Genomic DNA, 22,131 nt, shown 5'->3' on the forward strand with positions numbered 1-22,131 from the left:
AGACCATTTTTGTTCTCCTTACATGGAGTTTGTATGGATGATGCCAATGTCAATCAATCGATCCAATTTTATTTATAAAGCCCTTTTTACATCAGCAGATGTCACAAAGTGCTATACAGAAACCCAGCCTAAAACCCCAAACAGCAAGCAATGCAGATGTAGAAGCACGGTGGCTAGGAAAAACTCCCTAGAAAGGCAGAAACCTAGAGAGGAACCAGGCTCTGAGGGGTGGCCAGTCCCCTTCTGGCTGTACTGGGTAGAGAGGAACCAGGCTCTGAGGGGTGGCCAGTCCCCTTCTGGCTGTACTGGGTAGAGAGGAACCAGGCTTTGAGGGGTGGCCAGTCCCCTTCTGGCTGTACTGGGTAGAGAGGAACCAGGCTCTGAGGGGTGGCCAGTCCCCTTCTGGCTGTACTGGGTAGAGAGGAACCAGGCTCTGAGGGGTGGCCAGTCCCCTTCTGGCTGTACTGGGTAGAGAGGAACCAGGCTCTGAGGGGTGGCCAGTCCCCTTCTGGCTGTACTGGGTAGAGAGGAACCAGGCTCTGAGGGGTGGCCAGTCCCCTTCTGGCTGTACTGGGTAGAGAGGAACCAGGCTCTGAGGGGTGGCCAGTCCCCTTCTGGCTGTACTGGGTAGAGAGGAACCAGGCTCTGAGGGGTGGCCAGTCCCCTTCTGGCTGTACTGGGTAGAGAGGAACCAGGCTCTGAGGGGTGGCCAGTCCCCTTCTGGCTGTACTGGGTAGAGAGGAACCAGGCTCTGAGGGGTGGCCAGTCCCCTTCTGGCTGTACTGGGTAGAGAGGAACCAGGCTCTGAGGGGTGGCCAGTCCCCTTCTGGCTGTGCCGGGTAGAGAGGAACCAGGCTCTGAGGGGTGGCCAGTCCCCTTCTGGCTGTGCCGGGTAGAGAGGAACCAGGCTCTGAGGGGTGGCCAGTCCCCTTCTGGCTGTACTGGGTAGAGATTAGAACAGTACATGGCCAGTAAGGCCAGATTTTTCTCCAAGATGTTCAAAAGTTCATAGATGACCAGCAGGGTCAAATAATAATCACAGTGGTTGTAGAGGTTGCAACAGGTCAGTACATCAGGAGTAAATGTCATTTGGCTTTTCATAGCCGGGCATTTAGAGGTTGAAGTAGCAGGTGCAGTAGAGGGAGAGAGTTGAAAACAGCAGGCCTGGGACAAGGTAGCACGTCCAGTGAACAGGTCAAAGTTCCATAGCCGCAGGCAGAAGAGTTGAAACTGGAGCAGCAGCACAATCAGGTGGACTGGAGACAGCAAGAAGTCATCAGGCCAGGTAGTCCTGAGGCATGGTCCTAGGGCTCAGGTCCTCTGGGATGGGAGGGAGAGAGAGATAATTAGAGGGAGCATACTTAAATTCACATGATGTGTGTTGTGTCACGTCTACAGGACTTGAGGCAGTATGTGGTAATATTTCTCTCAGCTTTCACCCTGTGTTTGTCCTCAGGCTGCAGCCAAGTGTAAGCTATACCCTGCTGGTTTCACTTCAAGGCCCTCTTTGATGTAGAGAACAAGCTAGTTACTCATTACCATACAGTTACTTGAGCTAACTCGAGGCCTGATAAAGCAGCTGTTGTCTTACAAGTGTAATTCTGGATATGGGGCAATTGATTTCAGGATTAGTCCTGCATGGTGTTGGCTCTGAGCCTCATGCTCTAAGTGTCACAGTGGGGCAAACTCTTCTTCAGCCTTTCTCATCCAGTGTTCACAGGTAAGTCATACTCATGTTGTGACCCTGTGTCTTTCCTTACCAGGTGACTTGATCAGGGGGGGAAAACCTGGGCCTAGTAACTAGCCTGGAGGTTTATCATTTTGTGGTCAGATCACATGCTCAGGAAAAATTCTGCTTGTATATCAATGTCTCCCTCCGTGCCTCTATCTATCCTCATGTCCGTCCTTCCGTCCGTCTTTCTGTGTGTCCCCCCCCAGCATGCTCCTGCCCCTCGTAGCTGATCCGCTAGAGACATGCATCGATGATGTCATCCGGACACCTGTTCCCATGGCGACAGCAGGCCTGTCTGAGGAGGCGGGGCCAAGCATGGCTGCCTCCGCCTGCAGCCTCACAGGGGAGGAGACAGTCTCTCTTGCAGGTGAGCTTACACACACACACACACACACAGACACACACAGTCATGCCAATGCTGGACTTACGTTACAACACCAGTCATGATGTCGTATGTTTAGTAGATAACCTTAGTAGTAGTAATAGCCTCATTAAAAGTACTCCCCTTGCAGAGGAAGTTGTGTTCAATAAGGTTGTATAATGTCAGAAAGAAGAGCACTGCCTACCAAACACAGGATGTTTTTTATTTTTTACAAAATGTTTAAAAAAGGTATAATCTTCGTAATTTATATCATCGGTAGGACTGGTGGAGTTATGTCGCACATGCAGCTAACAAAAACATATGGAAATGTCTGCTCTACCCAAAACTACAACCAAATAATTGCAGCCTTACCGCAAAAATGGAAGAGGAAAGTGTAAGGGGGAGAAAGTAAGGAACTTGTCTGTCGGCCTTGCATTAAAGAACATAATTGGTTAAGGAAAACTGTGATAAATAAAGTATATCAGTTTCATTTAAGGACCAAAGGATTGACAGCCGTCCCATATAGATTGCAAAATAGTTGGGAAGAGATTTTTGACGTACCGATCCCATGGCATAGTGTTTATGAACTGATACGCAAAACGACACCGGATTCAAAAATTAGAATCTTTCAATTTAAATTATTATATAAAATTCTTGCTACCAATAGAATGTTATTTATATGGGGGATACAATCTTCCCAGCTCTGCAGATTTTGCTGCGAAGAGACAATCATTAGATCATTTGTTTTGGTACTGTCCATTTGTAGCTTGTTTTTGGACACAGTTCCAGGAATGGCTAAAGGATTGCAATATTTACCTGGAGCTAACCTTGCAGATAGCACTACTGGGTAATCTGAAAAGTCATAGTCAATCGATCAATAATATAATAATACTTTTAGCAAAAATGTTTATTTTTAATTCGCAATCTGTAGAAACAATGAGAATAGAAAGGTTCAGAATTTTTGTAAAACATCACAGTACAGTTGAAATATATATGGCAAATAGAAATCCTATATGGATGGTGTTAAGAGATAGATGAGAGGTGTTGAATGGAGCTGAAGGATGGGACTAATAACAACTAACAACAAAATAATAACAAGATAACTAATAATGTAAGCATACTGTGTCCATAATAAGTATGTAGGTTGTATGTTGGGAGCTTTTGGGAAAGAGCACAGTTGGAAAGATATATGGGATTTATAGGAGCAAACCGGATGGACATCATGAAAATGATTGGAGAGGTTGAGAGTAGAAGAAGTTCAGGAGAAAAAAAACTAACAAAATATAATTATTGTAAAATTGACTGAGTCCATAAAATGTAGATAGTAAGTATAAGCTGGAGGTAGAGGCCTAAGCATTGTTGTTCACTAGTTTACCCCAAGTAGGGAAAGGGTGGCAGGGTTGGAAAGTAATAAAGGGGAATATATATATATATATATATATATATATATATATATATATATATATACTGCTCAAAAAAATAAAGGGAACACTTAAACAACACAATGTAACTCCAAGTCAATCACACTTCTGTGAAATCAAACTGTCCACTTAGGAAGCAACACTGATTGACAATAAATTTCACATGCTGTTGTGCAAATGGAATAGACAACAGGTGGAAATTATAGGCAATTAGCAAGACACCCCCAATAAAGAAGTGGTTCTGCAGGTGGTGACCACAGACCACTTCTCAGTTCCTATGCTTCCTGGCTGATGTTTTGGTCACTTTTGAATGCTGGCGGTGCTTTCACTCTAGTGGTAGCATGAGACGGAGTCTACAACCCACACAAGTGGCTCAGGTAGTGCAGCTCATCCAGGATGGCACATCAATGCGAGCTGTGGCAAGAAGGTTTGCTGTGTCTGTCAGCGTAGTGTCCAGAGCATGGATGCGCTACTAGGAGACAGGCCAGTACATCAGGAGACGTGGAGGAGGCCGTAGGAGGGCAACAACCCAGCAGCAGGACTGCTACCTCCGCCTTTGTGCAAGGAGGAGCAGGAGGAGCACTGCCAGAGCCCTGCAAAATGACCTCCAGCAGGCCACAAATGTGCATGTGTCTGCTCAAACGGTCAGAAACAGACTCCATGAGGGTGGTATGAGGGCCCGATGTCCACAGGTGGGGGTTGTGCTTACAGCCCAACACCGTGCAGGACGTTTGGCATTTGCCAGAGAACACCAAGATTGGCAAATTCGCCACTGGCGCCCTGTGCTCTTCACAGATGAAAGCAGGTTCACACTGAGCACGTGACAGATGTGACAGAGTCTGGCGGCGCCGTGGAGAATGTTCTGCTGCCTGCAACATCCTCCAGCATGACCGGTTTGGCGGTGGGTCAGTCATGGTGTGGGGTGGCATTTCTTTGGGGGGCCGCACAGCCCTCCATGTGCTCGCCAGAGGTAGCCTGACTGCCATTAGGTACCGAGATGAGATCCTCAGACCCCTTGTGAGACCATATGCTGGTGCGGTTGGCCCTAGGTTCCTCCTAATGCAAGACAATGCTAGACCTCATGTGGCTGGAGTGTGTCAGCAGTTCCTTCAAGAGGAAGGCATTGATGCTATGGACTGGCCCGCCCGTTCCCCAGACCTGAATCCAATTGAGCACATCTGGGACATCATGTCTCGCTCCATCCACCAACGCCACGTTGCACCACAGACTGTCCAGGAGTTGGCGGATGCTTTAGTCCAGGTCTGGGAGGAGATCCCTCAGGAGACCATCCACCACCTCATCAGGAGCATGCCCAGGCGTTGTAGGGAGGTCATACAGGCACGTGGAGGCCACACACACTACTGAGCCTCATTTTGACTTGTTTTAAGGACATTACATCAAAGTTGGATCAGCCTTTAGTGTGGTTTTCCACTTTAATTTTGAGGGTGACTCCAAATCCAGACCTCCATGGGTTGATAAATTTGATTTCCATTGATAATTTTTGTGTGATTTTGTTGTCAGCACATTCAACTATGTATAGAAAAAAGTATTTAATAAAATTATTTCATTCATTCAGATCTAGGAGGTGTTGTTTAAGTGTTCCCTTTATTTTTTTGAGCAGTGTGTATATATATATATATATATATATATATATATATAAAAAACATGGGGGATTGGAAGTGATGCAGACAATTACATTGATGGAAGTTACAATCTATCTGCAATATTAAGCTGATCTTAATATCACTTTTGTTATTGAACGTGCTGAATAGAACTATGAAATGTATTCAATAGTGAAATGTTCTCGGTGTGCTCCACCAGGAGTGTTACTGACAGTAAAGACGTGTGTCCGTGTTTCTCCCACAGAGGCAGCAGCGCGGCTGAAGCAGCTGGAACTAGACAGTACCTCGCTCCCTGTCCCTTCTAGAGCCAACCTCAACCTCAACATGAACAACCAGGTCAGTGCACTCAGCTGGAAGAGGGACAGGGGGACGGGGACAGAGGGACAGAGGGACGGGGGGACAGGGACAGAGGGACAGGAGGAAAGAGAAAATTAAAAGGGGGATAGACTCTGCATGCCCAAAACAGAGACATGCAGACTGTGTACATACTCAGCCACACACACATCACACACCACACACTACACTCAGCCACACACACACCACACACTACACTCAGCCACACACACATTGCACACTACTGGGAACGCACACCACCCTCTACTGGGAACACACACCACCCTCTACTGGGAACGCACACCACCCTCTACTGGGAACGCACACCACCCTCTACTGGGAACGCACACCACCCTCTACTGGGAACACACACCACCCTCTACTGGGAACGCACACCACCCTCTACTGGGAACACACACCACCCTCTACTGGGAACGCACACCACCCTCTACTGGGAACACACACCACCCTCTACTGGGAACACACACCACCCTCTACTGGGAACGCACACCACCCTCTACTGGGAACACACACCACCCTCTACTGGGAACGCACACCACCCTCTACTGGGAACGCACACCACCCTCTACTGGGAACGCACACCACCCTCTACTGGGAACACACACCACCCTCTACTGGGAACACACACCACCCTCTACTGGGAACACACACCACCCTCTACTGGGAACGCACACCACCCTCTACTGGGAACGCACACCACCCTCTACTGGGAACGCACACCACCCTCTACTGGGAACGCACACCACCCTCTACTGGGAACGCACACCACCCTCTACTGGGAACGCACACCACCCTCTACTGGGAACGCACACCACCCTCTACTGGGAACGCACACCACCCTCTACTGGGAACGCACACCACCCTCTACTGGGAACGCACACCACCCTCTACTGGGAACGCACACCACCCTCTACTGGGAACGCACACCACCCTCTACTGGGAACGCACACCACCCTCTACTGGGAACGCACACCACCCTCTACTGGGAACGCACACCACCCTCTACTGGGAACGCACACCACCCTCTACTGGGAACGCACACCACCCTCTACTGGGAACGCACACCACCCTCTACTGGGAACGCACACCACCCTCTACTGGGAACACACACCACCCTCTACTGGGAACGCACACCACCCTCTACTGGGAACGCACACCACCCTCTACTGGGAACGCACACCACCCTCTACTGGGAACGCACACCACCCTCTACTGGGAACACACACCACCCTCTACTGGGAACGCACACCACCCTCTACTGGGAACACACACCACCCTCTACTGGGAACAAAGCCTGGTTAGTGTCAGTCAGACGAACAGCACTGCGTTGTAGGGTATGGGAAGGGAAGCAGAGGGCTGCACGGTCCCTCTCTCTGGTGGGGCAGAGGGCTGCACGGTCCCTCTCTCTGGTGGGGCAGAGGGCTGCACGGTCCCTCTCTCTGGTGGGGCAGAGAGCTGCACGGTCCCTCTCTCTGGTGGGGCAGAGGGCTGCACGGTCCCTCTCTCTGGTGGGGCAGAGGGCTGCACGGTCCCTCTCTCTGGTGGGGCAGAGGGCTGCACGGTCCGTCTCTCTGGTGGGGCAGAGGGCTGCACGGTCCCTCTCTCTGGTGGGGCAGAGGGCTGCACGGTCCCTCTCTCTGGTGGGGCAGAGGGCTGCACGGTCCCTCTCTCTGGTGGGGCAGAGGGCTGCACGGTCCCTCTCTCTGGTGGGGCAGAGAGCTGCACGGTCCCTCTCTCTGGTGGGGCAGAGAGCTGCACGGTCCCTCTCTCTGGTGGGGCAGAGAGCTGCACAGTCCGTCTCTCTGGTGGGGCAGAGGGCTGCACGGTCCCTCTCTCTGGTGGGGCAGAGAGCTGCACAGTCCGTCTCTCTGGTGGGGCAGAGGGCTGCACGGTCCCTCTCTCTGGTGGGGCAGAGAGCTGCACAGTCCGTCTCTCTGGTGGGGCAGAAGGCTGCACAGTCCGTCTCTCTGGTGGGGCAGAAGGCTGCACAGTCCGTCTCTCTGGTGGGGCAGAGAGCTGCACAGTCCGTCTCTCTGGTGGGGCAGAGAGCTGCACAGTCCGTCTCTCTGGTGGGGCAGAGAGCTGCACGGTCCCTCTCTCTGGTGGGGCAGAAGGCTGCACGGTCCCTCTCTCTGGTGGGGCAGAGAGCTGCACGGTCCCTCTCTCTGGTGGGGCAGAGAGCTGCACGGTCCGTCTCTCTGGTGGGGCAGAGAGCTGCACAGTCCGTCTCTCTGGTGGGGCAGAGAGCTGCACAGTCCGTCTCTCTGGTGGGGCAGAGAGCTGCACGGTCCCTCTCTCTGGTGGGGCAGAAGGCTGCACGGTCCCTCTCTCTGGTGGGGCAGAGAGCTGCACGGTCCCTCTCTCTGGTGGGGCAGAGAGCTGCACAGTCCGTCTCTCTGGTGGGGCAGAGAGCTGCACAGTCCGTCTCTCTGGTGGGGCAGAGAGCTGCACAGTCCGTCTCTCTGGTGGGGCAGAGAGCTGCACGGTCCGTCTCTCTGGTGGGGCAGAGGGCTGCACGGTCCGTCTCTCTGGTGGGGCAGAAGGCTGCACGGTCCGTCTCTCTGGTGGGGCAGAAGGCTGCACGGTCCGTCTCTCTGGTGGGGCAGAGAGCTGCACAGTCCGTCTCTCTGGTGGGGCAGAGGGCTGCACGGTCCGTCTCTCTGGTGGGAGTGGGACAGCAAATGTGTGATGGTGTTTGACTTGATGTGTGCTGAAAGACAGGGGGTTTGCCGCTAGTGTTGGTTATAGTTTCACAGGGACCCTAATGGGCTCCATATGCTGAGGAAGACAGAAGGCCACTATGACAGGCTAATGTATGGAAACAATGGCAGACAGGGAGCACCTCAGCAGGCCGTGACTGGGGCTGGGGAGAAAGGCTGGGGTGGGGTGGGGAGCCATTGTATGGCTGGAGTGGGGTGGGGAGTCATTGTATGGCTGGGGTGGGGTGGGGAGCCATTGTATGGCTGGAGTGGGGTAGGGAGCCATTGTATGGCTGGGGTGGGGTGGGGAGCCATTGTATGGCTGGGGTGGGGTGGGGTGGGGAGCCATTGTATGGCTGGGGTGGGGTGGGGTGGGGTGGGGTGGGGAGCCATTGTATGGCTGGGGTGGGGTGGGGAGCCATTGTATGGCTGGAGTGGGGTGGGGAGTCATTGTATGGCTGGGGTGGGGTGGGGAGCCATTGTATGGCTGGGGTGGGGTGGGGAGCCATTGTATGGCTGGGGTGGGGTGGGGTGGGGTGGGGAGCCATTGTATGGCTGGGGTGGGGTGGGGTGGGGAGCCATTGTATGGCTGGGGTGGGGTGGGGTGGGGAGCCATTGTATGGCTGGGGTGGGGTGGGGAGCCATTGTATGGCTGGGGTGGGGTGGGGTGGGGAGCCATTGTATGGCTGGGGTGGGGTGGGGTGGGGTGGGGAGCCATTGTATGGCTGGGGTGGGGTGGGGAGCCATTGTATGGCTGGAGTGGGGTGGGGAGTCATTGTATGGCTGGGGTGGGGTGGGGAGCCATTGTATGGCTGGGGTGGGGTGGGGAGCCATTGTATGGCTGGGGTGGGGTGGGGAGCCATTGTATGGCTGGGGTGGGGTGGGGTGGGGAGCCATTGTATGGCTGGGGTGGGGTGGGGTGGGGAGCCATTGTATGGCTGGGGTGGGGTGGGGAGCCATTGTATGGCTGGGGTGGGGTGGGGTGGGGAGCCATTGTATGGCTGGAGTGGGGTGGGGAGCCATTGTATGGCTGGGGTGGGGTGGGGTGGGGAGCCATTGTATGGCTGGAGTGGGGTGGGGTGCCATTGTATGGCTGGGGTGGGGTGGGGTGGGGAGCCATTGTATGGCTGGAGTTGGGTGGTTTGTGTTTATTTATCTTAAAGGAAGGTGGAGGGCAGAGATATTCTAACTACAACCTTTACAGGAAGTTAATGACAGATACTGTAGCCAAACTCTTCTCCCTCTGTGTGTGTGTGTTCGTCCGTCCCCCCACACAAGGAGGACGTGGTGAAGCTCACAGAGAAGTGTCTGAACAACATGGGTAGCAGCAGCAGCCCTGTGCTCACTCCACTGCGCCCCCCAGATGACCTGAAGAGTAACATCCTCAAAGCCCAGGCAGAGGCTGCCCTCAAGGTACTGTACACTAGCACCACAGAGTTTCGCGATACTTCCAGGAACGCTTCGAAGCAGGTTCGACAGACCAGACAGGGAGAAGCAGTTTCTGGGCGTCTTCATACTGTACCATCTGTGCTAGCACTCTGTCGATGGACACTCAGAAATCAACTTGGTTTAACATAGACATGGCACAGGGATGCTTTGGAATCTTAGATGTAGAAGAGGATATATTGTGTAAGTACTGTAATCCCTTGGATAACCAGGAAGTTGGATACAGCTGCAATTTTATGTTTGAAATACACGCAACCTGGCATATTGATTCTATTATACCTCCACTGATGTTCTGGTCTGTATGTTTTAGAGCTCCCTGGAGGAGCACGTTGTGATCGGGGACAAGAACACCAACCTACAGGAGGCTGCAGCCAGGTGAGTGAGGACACTGAAAGAGACTACGGTTGTGTTCCTAGTCTCTACCCTTCAGTGTGCAGTCTTTCACTTCCCCTCATGCATTCGTTGGACGACCAGACTTTATTGTACAGTATTTGATGACAGAGGAAACCTCAATCTTGGAACGTCACCAAACCTCCTTTGTCTCCATCTCCCTGGAGTCACTCCACAGCCAGCCTAAGCCAATCACAGCCTTCCTCCAAAGCTCATTAACGGCTAGAATATTTATGAGGGTTCTTGGCATAATTCTGTTATGACATCACCCCCTGAATCAACGGCTCATTCCCAGGGGCTGCCCACTTTTCTGTGGGCGGGACTCTTGTGGTTGATTGACAGGAGAGATTCTTGCAGCAGCTGTACTCAAGTTTACACATTTCGGCTTTTATGTTAAGGTGATAATTCCTCTGAAAGAAACCCCCTTTTTTTTTTTAACAAACCGAAACACCTCACCTGCATTCCTGCACACACAAAAAATAACAGTTCATGGAACTTCGTTTTGCCCTTCTCAAGTGACCTCTTACACAACAAGAAGAACTGATGTGGTGCAGTAGGACAGTAGAAACTGGAGGGAGGCAAGAAAGGTGACTCGCATCAAATGTATATTTGTTTCTACAAACAGTCGCTGTTTAGACCGGAAGTAGAGGCCTGGGCATTGTTGTTCACTAATTTACTCCAAGTAGGGAAAGGATGGCGGTTGAAAAGGAATAAAGGGGTGTATATATATAAAAAAACATGGGGGATTGGAAGTGATGCAGACAATTACATTGATAGAAGATACAATCTATCTGCAATATTAAGCTGATCCATCCCCCCCCAAAAAAAAAAAAAAAAAAAAAAAAAAACAGTCGCTGTTTAGGCTGAGCTGAGTAGTGGAGGGTGTTGTAGATCACTCTTACTGTCCACTGTTTGTCTGTCCCAGGCTGAGCTGAGTAGTGGAGGGTGTTGTAAATCACTCTTACTGTCCACTGTTTGTCTGTCCCAGGCTGAAGGTGCGTGGTGGCCGTATGGGCAGCAACTCCTCCCTTTCCCTAACTGGACTTCCCGAGACGCAGGAGTCATGGGACCTGCTCAAACCCACACTGCTGACCTCTGCTGGGGCCAGGTGAGACTGGGAAATAAGACTTGGCGGGGGGGGTTCAATGTGTTCTTGCTTAATGCTTCTTGAAGTAAACTGCGCCCATATGGTTTCAGTTAGAACTGGAGAGATATTGGTGTGGTTTATGTGTATGTTCCGTGTGCGTGCAAATGTTCAGGAGTTAGGGTGTGTGTGCATACTTGTACATGCATGTCTAAGACAATGTGTGTGTGTAAGATGGTGTACAGTGCCTTCAGAAAGTATTCACACCCCTTGACTTTTTCCACATTTTGTTACGTTACAGCCTGAATTAAAAAGTTATTAAATTCTGATTTTGTCACTGGCCTACACACAATAACATAATGTCGAAGTGGAATTATATGTTTTTAGACATTTGTACAAATTGATTACAAATGAAATGCTGAAATGTATTGAGTCAATACGTATTCAACCCCTTTGTTATGGCAAGCCTAAATGTAAAAAATGTCCTTAAGTCACATAATAAGTTGCATGGACTCACTCTGTGCACAATAATAGTGTTTAACATTATTTCTGAATGACTACCTCATCTCTGAACCCCACACATACAATTATCTGTAAAGTCCCTCAGTCGGGCAGTGAATTTCAAAGACCAGGGAGGTGTTCCAATGCCTCGCAAAGAAGGGCACCTATTGGTAGATGGTAAAAAAACAAAAAAAAACAGACATTGAATATCCTTTTGTGCATGGTGAAGTTAATTGCACTTTGGATGGTGTATCAATACACCCAGTCACTACAAAGATAAAGGCGTCCTTCCTAACTCAGTTGCCGGAGAGGAAGGAAACTGCTCAGGGATTTCACCATGTAGCCAATGGTGACTTTAAAACAGTTACAGAATTGAATGGCTGTGATAGGAGAAAACTGAGGATGGATCAGCAACATTGTAGTTACTCCACAACACTAACCTAATTGACAGAGTGAAAAGAAGGAAGCCTTTACAGAATAAAAATATTCAAAAACATGCATCCTGTTTGCAACAAGGCACTAAAGTAATACTGCTAACAATGTGGCAAAGGAATTCACTTTTTGTCCTGATTACAAAGTGTTATGTTTGGGGCAAATCCAATACAACACATTACTGAGTACCATGCTCCATATTTTCCAGCATAGTGGTTGCTGCATCATGTTTTGGGTATGCTTGTAAGGACTGGAGAGTTTTTCAGAATTGAGCTAACCACAGGCGAAATCCTAGAGGAAAATCTGGTTCAGTCTACTTTTCACCAGACACATGGAGATTTACATTTTAGTCATTTAGCAGACGCTCTTATCCAGAGCGACTTACATGAGCAATTAGGGTTATGTGCCTTGCTTAAGGGCACATCGGCAGATTTTTCACCTAGTCGGCTCGGGGATTCGAATTGAGGATTAGAACCAGCGTCCTTTCGGTTACTGGCCTAATGTTCTTAACCGCTAGGCTACCTGCCGAAGATGAATTCACAGGACAACAATAACCTAAAAGGCCAAATTTACACTGAAGTTGCTTTTTTTACCAAGACGGTGAATGTCCCAGAGTGGCCGAGTTACAGTTTTTACTTAAATCTACTTGAAAATCTATGGCTAGACCTGAAAATGGTTTTCTAGCAATGATCAACAACCAATTTGATAGAGCTTGAAGAATTTTGAGCAGAATCCAGGTGTGGAAAGCTCTTACAGACTTACCCAAAAAGACTCACAGCTGTAATTGCTGCTAAAGGTGCTTCTAACATATATTGACTCAGGGTTGAATACGTATCTAATTAAGATATTTGTTTAATTTTTCATTTTTAAAAATATAAATAATACAAACTTTATTCCACTTTGACAGAGTATTTTGTGTAGATCATTGTTGACAAACAATGAAAATTAAATCTATTTTAATCCCACTTTGTAACACAACAAAATGTGGAAAAAGTCAAGGGGTGTGAATAAAGGCGCTCTATATACCTCTATTGATGCACGGACCGGTTTGGGTTTTTACTTAACCTTCTATAACGGTATTTCAAAGTTTGGTTTGTTAAATGTGATACGCCATTCCGTTTTTATAGTTTACTCTCGTCTCTCTCAACAAGCCCCGCCCCCTGTCATTCTAGGAGCGCAGTTGTTGCTCGACCACGAGATTATTTGCCCACCGTTCACTCTTCAGTCTGCATGGTCAATGCAGCAGATGCAGCAATATGTGGATGACGATCATGCTGCTTTCCACTTTTGCTTCTTAATATAAATCCACAAGCGTTCTATTATTACACTATCTGCAAACAGATAGTTTGGCTTTTCTTAGCAAGTTGTGCCTAAAATAAATTGTTAGCCACTAATCACTAGCTAGCTAGCTAGCTAGCTAGCTAGCTAATAAATGTACTGAGTCAGAGCAAACGTAGCTAGCTACAGCCTGATACCAGTGATGGTGTTGGCCTAGATCCGCATGTTTGTGCAACAGTATCTTCTAAATCCGAGATAGGCGAAGAATGAATATGTTAGCTACATGAAGTAAGAGAAAACATTTAATGTAGCTAAAGATTACAGGGTTCCACTCCCCTGGGAAACAATGACCAACATTTTGGTTCGTACCCTGTCACAATAACGGCTACGTTGAGATCCTATTAGTATTCTAATTAATAATTATATGAATGCCTCCCTGGCTTTTTCATCCGTTGTCATGTCAAATAACAGTTCACCTGTGTTTTGATCTAAATCGCAAGTAAAATCCTAATTGAAATTTTTTTTTAAAATAAGGCCTAGATTTGTTGGCCATATCGTGCAGCCCTACGTCGCAGTGTGGAAATGATTGATTGTAAAATGAGATCAACTTTTGGTTTAAGTTCAATTGTTTTTTACTGTTCAATCAGAAAGGAGAAAGCTCAATTGAAATAACTTAGAATGTATGTTGCCACAATAGGGTCATGCACAACTTATAAAGCAAATTTTATTCAAAAACATCAAATACCGTCATACTGTCAAAAATCATGTCGTGATGAGATATTTTGGCCTTATTGCCCAGCCCTATGTGAGGCTATGACAGAGAGTGGAAGTGGGGCACACCCAGATTAGAGGGGGCCACCTGTCTCGTGTTCTCCCAGCCATAGGTACCACGAGGCAGCCTCCTGCACTCAGGACTACAGCTCCATCTGACAGACTAATTTAAGGATATATATGTCACTTGTTAGTTTCTAGTCAGTAGTTTTAAAGAGCGTTATTTAGTGTGCTAAACTACTAGGCTACATGTCGCAGCACTCAAGACATTGTTTTACACAGTTCTCTACTGCCACTCCTGAGTGGAGCAGTGGTCTAAGGCACTGCATCGCAGTGCTAACTGTGCCACTAGAGATCCTGGTTCGAATCCAGGCTCTGTCGCAGCCGGCCGCGACCGGGAGACTCATGGGCGGCGCACAATTGGGCCAGCGTCGTCCAGGGTAGGGGAGGGAATGGCCGGCAGGGATGTAGCTCAGTTGATAGAGCATGGCGTTTGCAACGCCAGGGTTGTGGGTTCGATTCCCACGGGGGGCCAGTATAAAAAAACATGTATTCACTAACTGTAAGTCGCTCTGGATAAGAGCGTCTGCTAAATGACTAAAATGTAAATGTAATCTGGGAGAGCATGGGAATCACAGCTCTCTGCTGCCATCTGGTGGAGCACGGGAATCACAGCTCTCTGCTGCCGTTTGGAGCATTGGAATCAGGCTCGTGCTCATGTGATGTGACTCAATTCTGCCTGGATACATGTCTTTGCATATTAAGCACTTGTGAGGGTTGTCTGTCCATTGATAATGTGTATGTTAGCCTTGCTGTTGTTCAGTACTTCCTCATCAGACCTTATAGGAATTAATTAAACTCTTGTCTCTCTGTCCTCTGTCTCATCCCTCTGTTCTCATCAGTGTTGAGATGTTGACTGAGGATTTCATGTCATCCGCACCTATGATGCCCCTTGAAATACTTAACGGGGGGCAACCAACAAAGGTAATCAATTAATCTGTGTTTTGCTTTACCAGTTACTCACGTGCATTAGAATGCATATAGCAAACTACATCTGAATGCACAGAAATAATTGTATGCCCTTTTTCTCTGAATGTGTAAGCTGTTTGTAACATAGCCGTTGCCTTGTCGCTATGCAGGCCAAACCTGAGGAGCTGGAGATGCCCACCCCTCCGTCGCTGCCGGCCCCGCTGAGCGATAACCTGATAGACTTCTCAGACCCAACCCCAGTAGTAAGTCTATAGACCCCTTCTGCTGCCTCACGCTTCAGCTGCTGTATCTGTTACCTTGAGTAGTTTAAACTTACCAAAAATGTGTGTGATTCGCTTCCAAGTTCAAACCCAATAGGCTTTGTTGACAGGTCACCTACTTACTTGGGCCTCATTGTGCCAAGTGATGGGTGTTTGAGTGTAACTCTTCAATATTGTTCTTTTGTAGTTACCACCAGTGCAATCTAAACCCATGATATCACCTCGCTGGAACATCCCTGCTGCTGCAGTGAGTACTGATGGACTTGGACTGTCTGTCCTCTGGGCTTTAATGCTCCTGTCTGTCTATAGTCTGCCTGTCTGTCCTGGGTTTAAGTAGGTCTGTGTATTTTAGTCTGTCTGTCTCTAGACTGTCTGTACGTCAGTGTACATCTCTCTTGTAGCTGCCTCATGTAGAGACTGACCCAGCCAGTCCACTTTCCTTCTCATCCCATTCTAACACAGCCACCCACCGCCAACTTTACTAATGGCCTCCTTGACCTTGACCCCTCTGCAAAGACCGCCGCCCCTCTCCAACCTGAAGGGGGGGCTCTCACCCCAGCCCTGCACCCCCATCTCTCCTCTCAAACACACAATGTGATTGACACCAGGTAACTCCGTCATGACATGTCATCATCTCTGCCTTGTCCTAATGCGCTTTAGGTCATCTCATCTGGACATTGTGGTCATAGTAGCTAGTCTTAGTTGCTATGTGCTTTTGGCACCATGCCATATGCTGTGTTGTAAAGAGTAGACAATATAATTCCCCCTCCTGTTAATAATTGAAGCCTGTAGTGATTAACATCCCCATTTACTAATTATGTTCCTGATGAGCTTCTATGTCTTGATATAGCTTGGTGAAGGCTGGAACTAAATGTTTCAATTTCCACTACATCTCTGCAGAAGTTATCAAGTTTGGCTGTACTGCTGAATAAAGTCTATTAGTTAAGATGAATGTTGTGAACACTAAAAGTTAGTAGGCTTTCTGGGTTTCAAATTTTACAATTGAAAAAAAACAATGCGCACATCAGGTAAATATAATTATTTAATGGTGCAGGCAGGTCTCCTGGAACAATATGCATAGAATGATGGATGTGAACCATCGTACAGTTTCTCATTTTGGTTTCTCATTACGTTGTGGTGTTCTCATGCATCACAGTATACTGGTTAGCGATACAATATTCCTAATCTACTAGAATATTACTATGATACATTAACTTATGTTGTACACACTGAAAGGTGTTCTGGGATTTTTATTTAGTTGTGTTCTCCTCTCACCAGCATTGTGGCCCACCCACCCAAAGAGCACGGCACCAAGCACAAAGGTCTGTTGACCACTGAGCTCTGAGAGGGAACCGGGAGAGCTAGCTTCTACCCTCCTCACAACAAATACTTCCTACTCCTGGCGTTCCCAAACTAGGGGGCTATTTCCCATTCTGAGCACATTCATCTCCTGCTGCTTTCCCAAAACTGGGGAATGTTCCTGCCCTAGTGACAACCAGCATCTCCTACTGCATTCCCAAACAATTCCCAAACCAGCAGCAATCAAGAGATTGGATTATTGGAATTCCTCGTCTCACTACATTCCAGTTTGGAGACGTTATTATTTTTAATTGTTGATGTATTTTAGTACCACAGTTGTGTCACTACTTCTTTCATAAGCATTCCTACAAAGTGCACACACTCCTTTTTAGAAATGTTTTAAGCAGGAAGGGACTGCGATAAGTGCTAAGGAAGAAGGAGAGGACATCTGTACCTGAAACCACTGAATTACATTGGATCACTGGACCTGGACTCTTTTATAGGATATGAAACAATGACTTTATACTGATGACATTTTACTCTTTATTTTAATTTTTTATTGTGTCCTGTTAGTTTTTTCCCCTTTTTTTATTTAAAGTCATACAGAGTGAATTGATCAAGTACCAGTGTTCAGTTAGGACCTGGCGCTCACTAGATGTTTGAATCCGATTATGACTCAGTCATCTGAGGATGACAACAGCAATATGTAGCATGCAGGCATGAATTTAGCCACGAACAAGTCATGTGTAAAATGTTATACCTATTTTGTATCCATATAAAAACACTGTAGCTACGACCTGCCTTATTAAGCTTGCTGAATGTTAAATTCTGATTGCATAACTTTACACAGTAAGGAAATACTACCACTACTATTACTAATACTACCACTACTGTTACTACTGTATCTAGGCCTATACTGTACTTTAGTTTTTCTTGTTACTTACTGAGTCCACTGCTTACGACTGGAGCGTCTCACTGTATGTGATGGTCATTTCTCATAATGTAGTCTTGACACTGTTTCTGGCTGTGTGTGATGGTAATTTCTCATAATGTAGTCTTAACACCGTTTCAGGCTGTGGTCATCAATGACAGGTGACATGAGTCATAGGCTGACAGGAAATAGGCCTATCACAAACTGGCTCTCCATTGGTTATTTTCCACACTAAGCCAATCACATACAGGATCTCTGGTGGTAGGAAAGTAGTCCGTCAACTGTATTATTCACTAATGTAAGATGTAATTTAAACTGTATTTTAGATATCAGACATATATGTTGCCTCTACGGGCGATAGATCAGAAGTAGGTCTTTGCGAGACGATGTGCAGTAGCGGTAAAAGCAGAGGACATTTTCAAATGCTATTAATTTGAACAAGTGAGCTGTGAACAACACCCATCTCAACGGGAAATACTTTTAAAAACATGTTTGTTTGTTTTTTGTGAAGTCTCTGATTACATTTTTATGGTTTCTTGATTCCTTTTTTTTTGCAGGAATACAGTGGGGGAAAAAAGTATTTAGTCAGCCACTAATTGTGCAAGTTCTCCCACTTAAAAAGATGAGAGAGGCCTGTAATTTTCATCATAGGTACACGTCAACTATGACAGACAAAATGAGAATTTATTTTTCAGAAAATCACATTGTAGGATTTTTAATGAATTTATTTGCAAATTATGGTGGAAAATAAGTATTTGGTCAATAACAAAAGTTTCTCAATACTTTGTTATATACCCTTTGTTGGCAATGACACAGGTCAAACGTTTTCTGTAAGTCTTCACAAGGTTTTCACACACTGTTGCTGGTATTTTGGCCCATTCCTCCATGCAGATCTCCTCTAGAGCAGTGATGTTTTGGGGCTGTCGCTGGGCAACACAGACTTTCAACTCCCTCCAAAGATTTTCTATGGGGTTGAGATCTGGAGACTGGCTAGGCCACTCCAGGACCTTGAAATGCTTCTTACGAAGCCACTCCTTCGTTGCCCGGGCGGTGTGTTTGGGATCATTGTCATGCTGAAAGACCCAGCCACGTTTCATCTTCAATGCCCTTGCTGATGGAAGGAGGTTTTCACTCAAAATCTCACGATACATGGCCCCATTCATTATTTCCTTTACACGGATCAGTCGTCCTGGTCCCTTTGCAGAAAAACAGCCCCAAAGCATGATGTTTCCACCCCCATACTTCACAGTAGGTATGGTGTTCTTTGGATGCAACTCAGCATTCTTTGTACTCCAAACACGACGAGTTGAGTTTTTACCAAAAAGTTATATTTTGGTTTCATCTGACCATATGACATTCTCCCAATCCTCTTCTGGATCATCCAAATGCACTCTAGCAAACTTCAGACGGGCCTGGACATGTACTGGCTTAAGCAGGGGGACACGTCTGGCACTGCAGGATTTGAGTCCCTGGCGGCGTAGTGTGTTACTGATGGTAGGCTTTGTTACTTTGGTCCCAGCTCTCTGCAGGTCATTCACTAGGTCCCCCCGTGTGGTTCTGGGATTTTTGCTCACCGTTCTTGTGATCATTTTGACCCCACGGGGTGAGATCTTGCGTGGAGCCCCAGCTCGAGGGAGATTATCAGTGGTCTTGTATGTCTTCCATTTCCTAATAATTGCTCCCACAGTTGATTTCTTCAAACCAAGCTGCTTACCTATTGCAGATTCAGTCTTCCCAGCCTGGTGCAGGTCTACAATTTTGTTTCTGGTATCCTTTGACAGCTCTTTGGTCTTGGCCATAGTGGAGTTTGGAGTGTGACTGTTTGAGGTTGTGGACAGGTGTCTTTTATACTGATAACAAGTTCAAACAGGTGCCATTAATACAGGTAACGAGTGGAGGACAAAGGAGCCTCTTAAAGAAGAAGTTACAGGTCTGTGAGAGCCAGAAATCTTGCTTGTTTGTAGGTCACCATAATTTGCAAATAAATTCATAAAAAATCCTACAATGTGATTTTCTGGAGAAAAAAAATCTCAATTTGTCTGTCATAGTTGACGTGTACCTATGATGAAAATTACAGGCCTCTCTCATCTTTTTAAGTGGGAGAACTTGCACAATTGGTGGCTGACTAAATACTTTTTTCCCCCACTGTACTTTAAAGAAGCACTCAGATAAAATTGGTAGTTTTCTCTTGCTCTCTATTTGCTGTATCATGAATTATATAAACTGATTTGCCTGGCAAGAACATTCTTTGTCATATTATTGAATTCTATCTGCATCAGAAGTTGTAGAGATAGTGATTGACCATCATCAGTGGTCTTTTTTTATTTTTATTTTTAAAGCTCTATATGAGATTTTTCTTAGTTAGCCATAACACTGTTTCTCTGCTGTTTAGAAATAATGCTTCACCATGTAAGTGCTATTGTGCTGTAGCTCTCGTACGTTAATTTATTCCTCTTTTTGTAAGAGCACCGTTGTTATTTGCACTGTATTTAAGTGTATTGTAGATGTAAAAAATCCTGCTCTAGATATTGTCACCACACTGATTTGTATGTACATTGAACATCATTACTTTTAAAGGATAAGTAGGCTAGGATGCCAGTAGCAATTTTGTACAATGTCGTAAATTCTTCAAGTAAAAAAGTATTATAAAAAGTGAATTCTTCCATTTAAGATCTCTGGGCCTTGAGAAAATGTTGATCTATTCCTGTACATATACTATTATCATGAATGGTATGTCCATCAGCATCGATTGATTGATTGCATATAGCGCCTTTGCAGATGCTCGAAGTGCTGTGCACTCTGAAAATAAAAGGTTCCTGGAGTGTCCTTTAGGGGTTCTTCAAAATGAAACTGTGGGGTAACCCATATTGAAGAACCTTTTGGATTCATTTTTTAACTACCCCCTCACCCCCCCCCCCCCCCCCCCCCGCCCCCCATTATTGTTATTAATAATATGAATACCAATAACAACAACACAATATTAATGTTTAATATGATTGGAGTGGCAAAGCAGAATAGAAAAATCAAAATATGAGGTAAACTCCCAGCAGAGCCCCGTCCAATGGGTATATCCTCTGGCATGTTAATGTGTTGATTTTCTCCGTATCCATAGCCAGAATTATTTTGCATTGCATAGTGATCAAACAGGTTTCCTGTTATATTCAGAGGTGTAGGGAGGGTGAAGTCTGTGAATCAAAAAAATATTAATTATATCGATGATTAACAAAACATGCACACAACAGTATTCATACCTTGGTTTTTGTGGTAAATGTGAGTGAAAAAGCTGTTTTAATAATGGTTTTCATACACATACCTTGTCCATAATGTAGAGGCCTATGGGATTTTCATTGAAGAGTTAAGGGTGGAGGATGGTACATGTGATCTGCATAACATACCAATCAATACCAATTGACATACCATTGTATGCCTCTGTATACCTGCAGACACAGACACAAAAGTGAGCTGTTCAGTCATCTGCACCCAATACAGCTAGCCTTCAACATATTCTTATAGCATACATATTCTTACCTCTTTGTTGATTGATATCCATTGAATTGTGTCCATTTTCTGTTTAGAAAGATTTGCACAAATATGAAAAGCTAGATGGTATCATCATAAAACAATGTCAATTTAGATCATACAAGGGACAAACCTTACCTTCAATTGAGGAGATCTTTACATTTTTCAGTTAAGTGCCTGCACCTGCTCTCCTTTTCAATTCCAAATGTTTCAGTTGGGCAGTTCTGTTCCTTCAAGAACCCCCACCAACTAAGGAGGTTCCTTGATGAACCCACCTCGTATGGGGTTCTTGGAAGAACCTTTCGGTGGCAATTTTCAGTGCCAAGAACCCTAAGGTTCTTCCAAGAACTTTGAGGATCTTAGAAGAACCCTTGTTGAACCCCTAATTTTTTAGAGTGTGGGGGGGGGGGACTCACCTCTTCCACCACCAATGTGTAGCACCTGCTTGGGTGATGCATGGTTGGCAACCATTTCTGCCAGAAGGCTCACCACACATCAGCTATTGATATATGCCAATTAGCAATGAGGAACTGGAATTGGAGCTGTAATTTTGTGTTTATATATTTTAACACTAGATGGCAACATTGGGTGAGGTTGGACTGTACCGCTTTATCATCAAGCTTGCTCAACCTGTGTGCTGGGAACTCGGAAAAATACGAGGTCAAATCATGACGTCAGTGCTCTTCTGGTCGGAAAGTCGGAGCTCTAGAAAGGTTCCCGAGTTGGATGACCGTTCAAATCGAGTTCTCAGTTGTTTTAAACGCACTGAAATCGGAGATTTCCGAGTTCCCAGGTGCTTTGAACGCAGCATTACCCACGGAATAGCTTACCTACATTTACATTTTAGTCATTTAGCAGACGCTCTTATCCAGAGCGATTTACAGTTTTTTAGTGATTGCATACATTTTCATACTGCCCCCCCGTGGGAATCGAACCCACAACCCTGACGTTGCAAACGCCATGCTCTACCAACTGAGCTACACGGGGCCTCCTGTGTAGCTCAGGGATGCATGCAGACAGACAGACTCGCTACATCAGGGA

General features: G+C 46.6%; 1 protein-coding gene across 1 annotated transcript in view; it reads left to right on the plus strand.

Moving 5' to 3' along the window:
- The window catches only part of LOC311129530 (band 4.1-like protein 5), a 61,883-nt gene extending 43,746 nt beyond the window's left edge, over positions 1–18,137 (plus strand). Inside the window, exons 17-26 of the mRNA XM_084161822.1 lie at positions 1,939–2,099; positions 5,381–5,472; positions 9,468–9,602; positions 9,946–10,010; positions 11,014–11,133; positions 14,994–15,075; positions 15,231–15,323; positions 15,529–15,588; positions 15,804–15,949; positions 16,620–18,137. Of these exons, the coding sequence (XP_084017948.1) occupies positions 1,939–2,099; positions 5,381–5,472; positions 9,468–9,602; positions 9,946–10,010; positions 11,014–11,133; positions 14,994–15,075; positions 15,231–15,323; positions 15,529–15,588; positions 15,804–15,949; positions 16,620–16,686 (1,021 nt within the window). The 3' untranslated portion in view covers positions 16,687–18,137. The remainder of the gene's footprint in view (positions 1–1,938; positions 2,100–5,380; positions 5,473–9,467; positions 9,603–9,945; positions 10,011–11,013; positions 11,134–14,993; positions 15,076–15,230; positions 15,324–15,528; positions 15,589–15,803; positions 15,950–16,619) is intronic.
- The last annotated feature ends 3,994 nt before the right edge of the window (positions 18,138–22,131 follow it).

Source organism: Coregonus lavaretus, assembly GCF_964263955.1.
Source record: "Coregonus lavaretus genome assembly, chromosome: 5".
In the NCBI taxonomy this organism is placed as follows: domain Eukaryota; kingdom Metazoa; phylum Chordata; class Actinopteri; order Salmoniformes; family Salmonidae; genus Coregonus; species Coregonus lavaretus.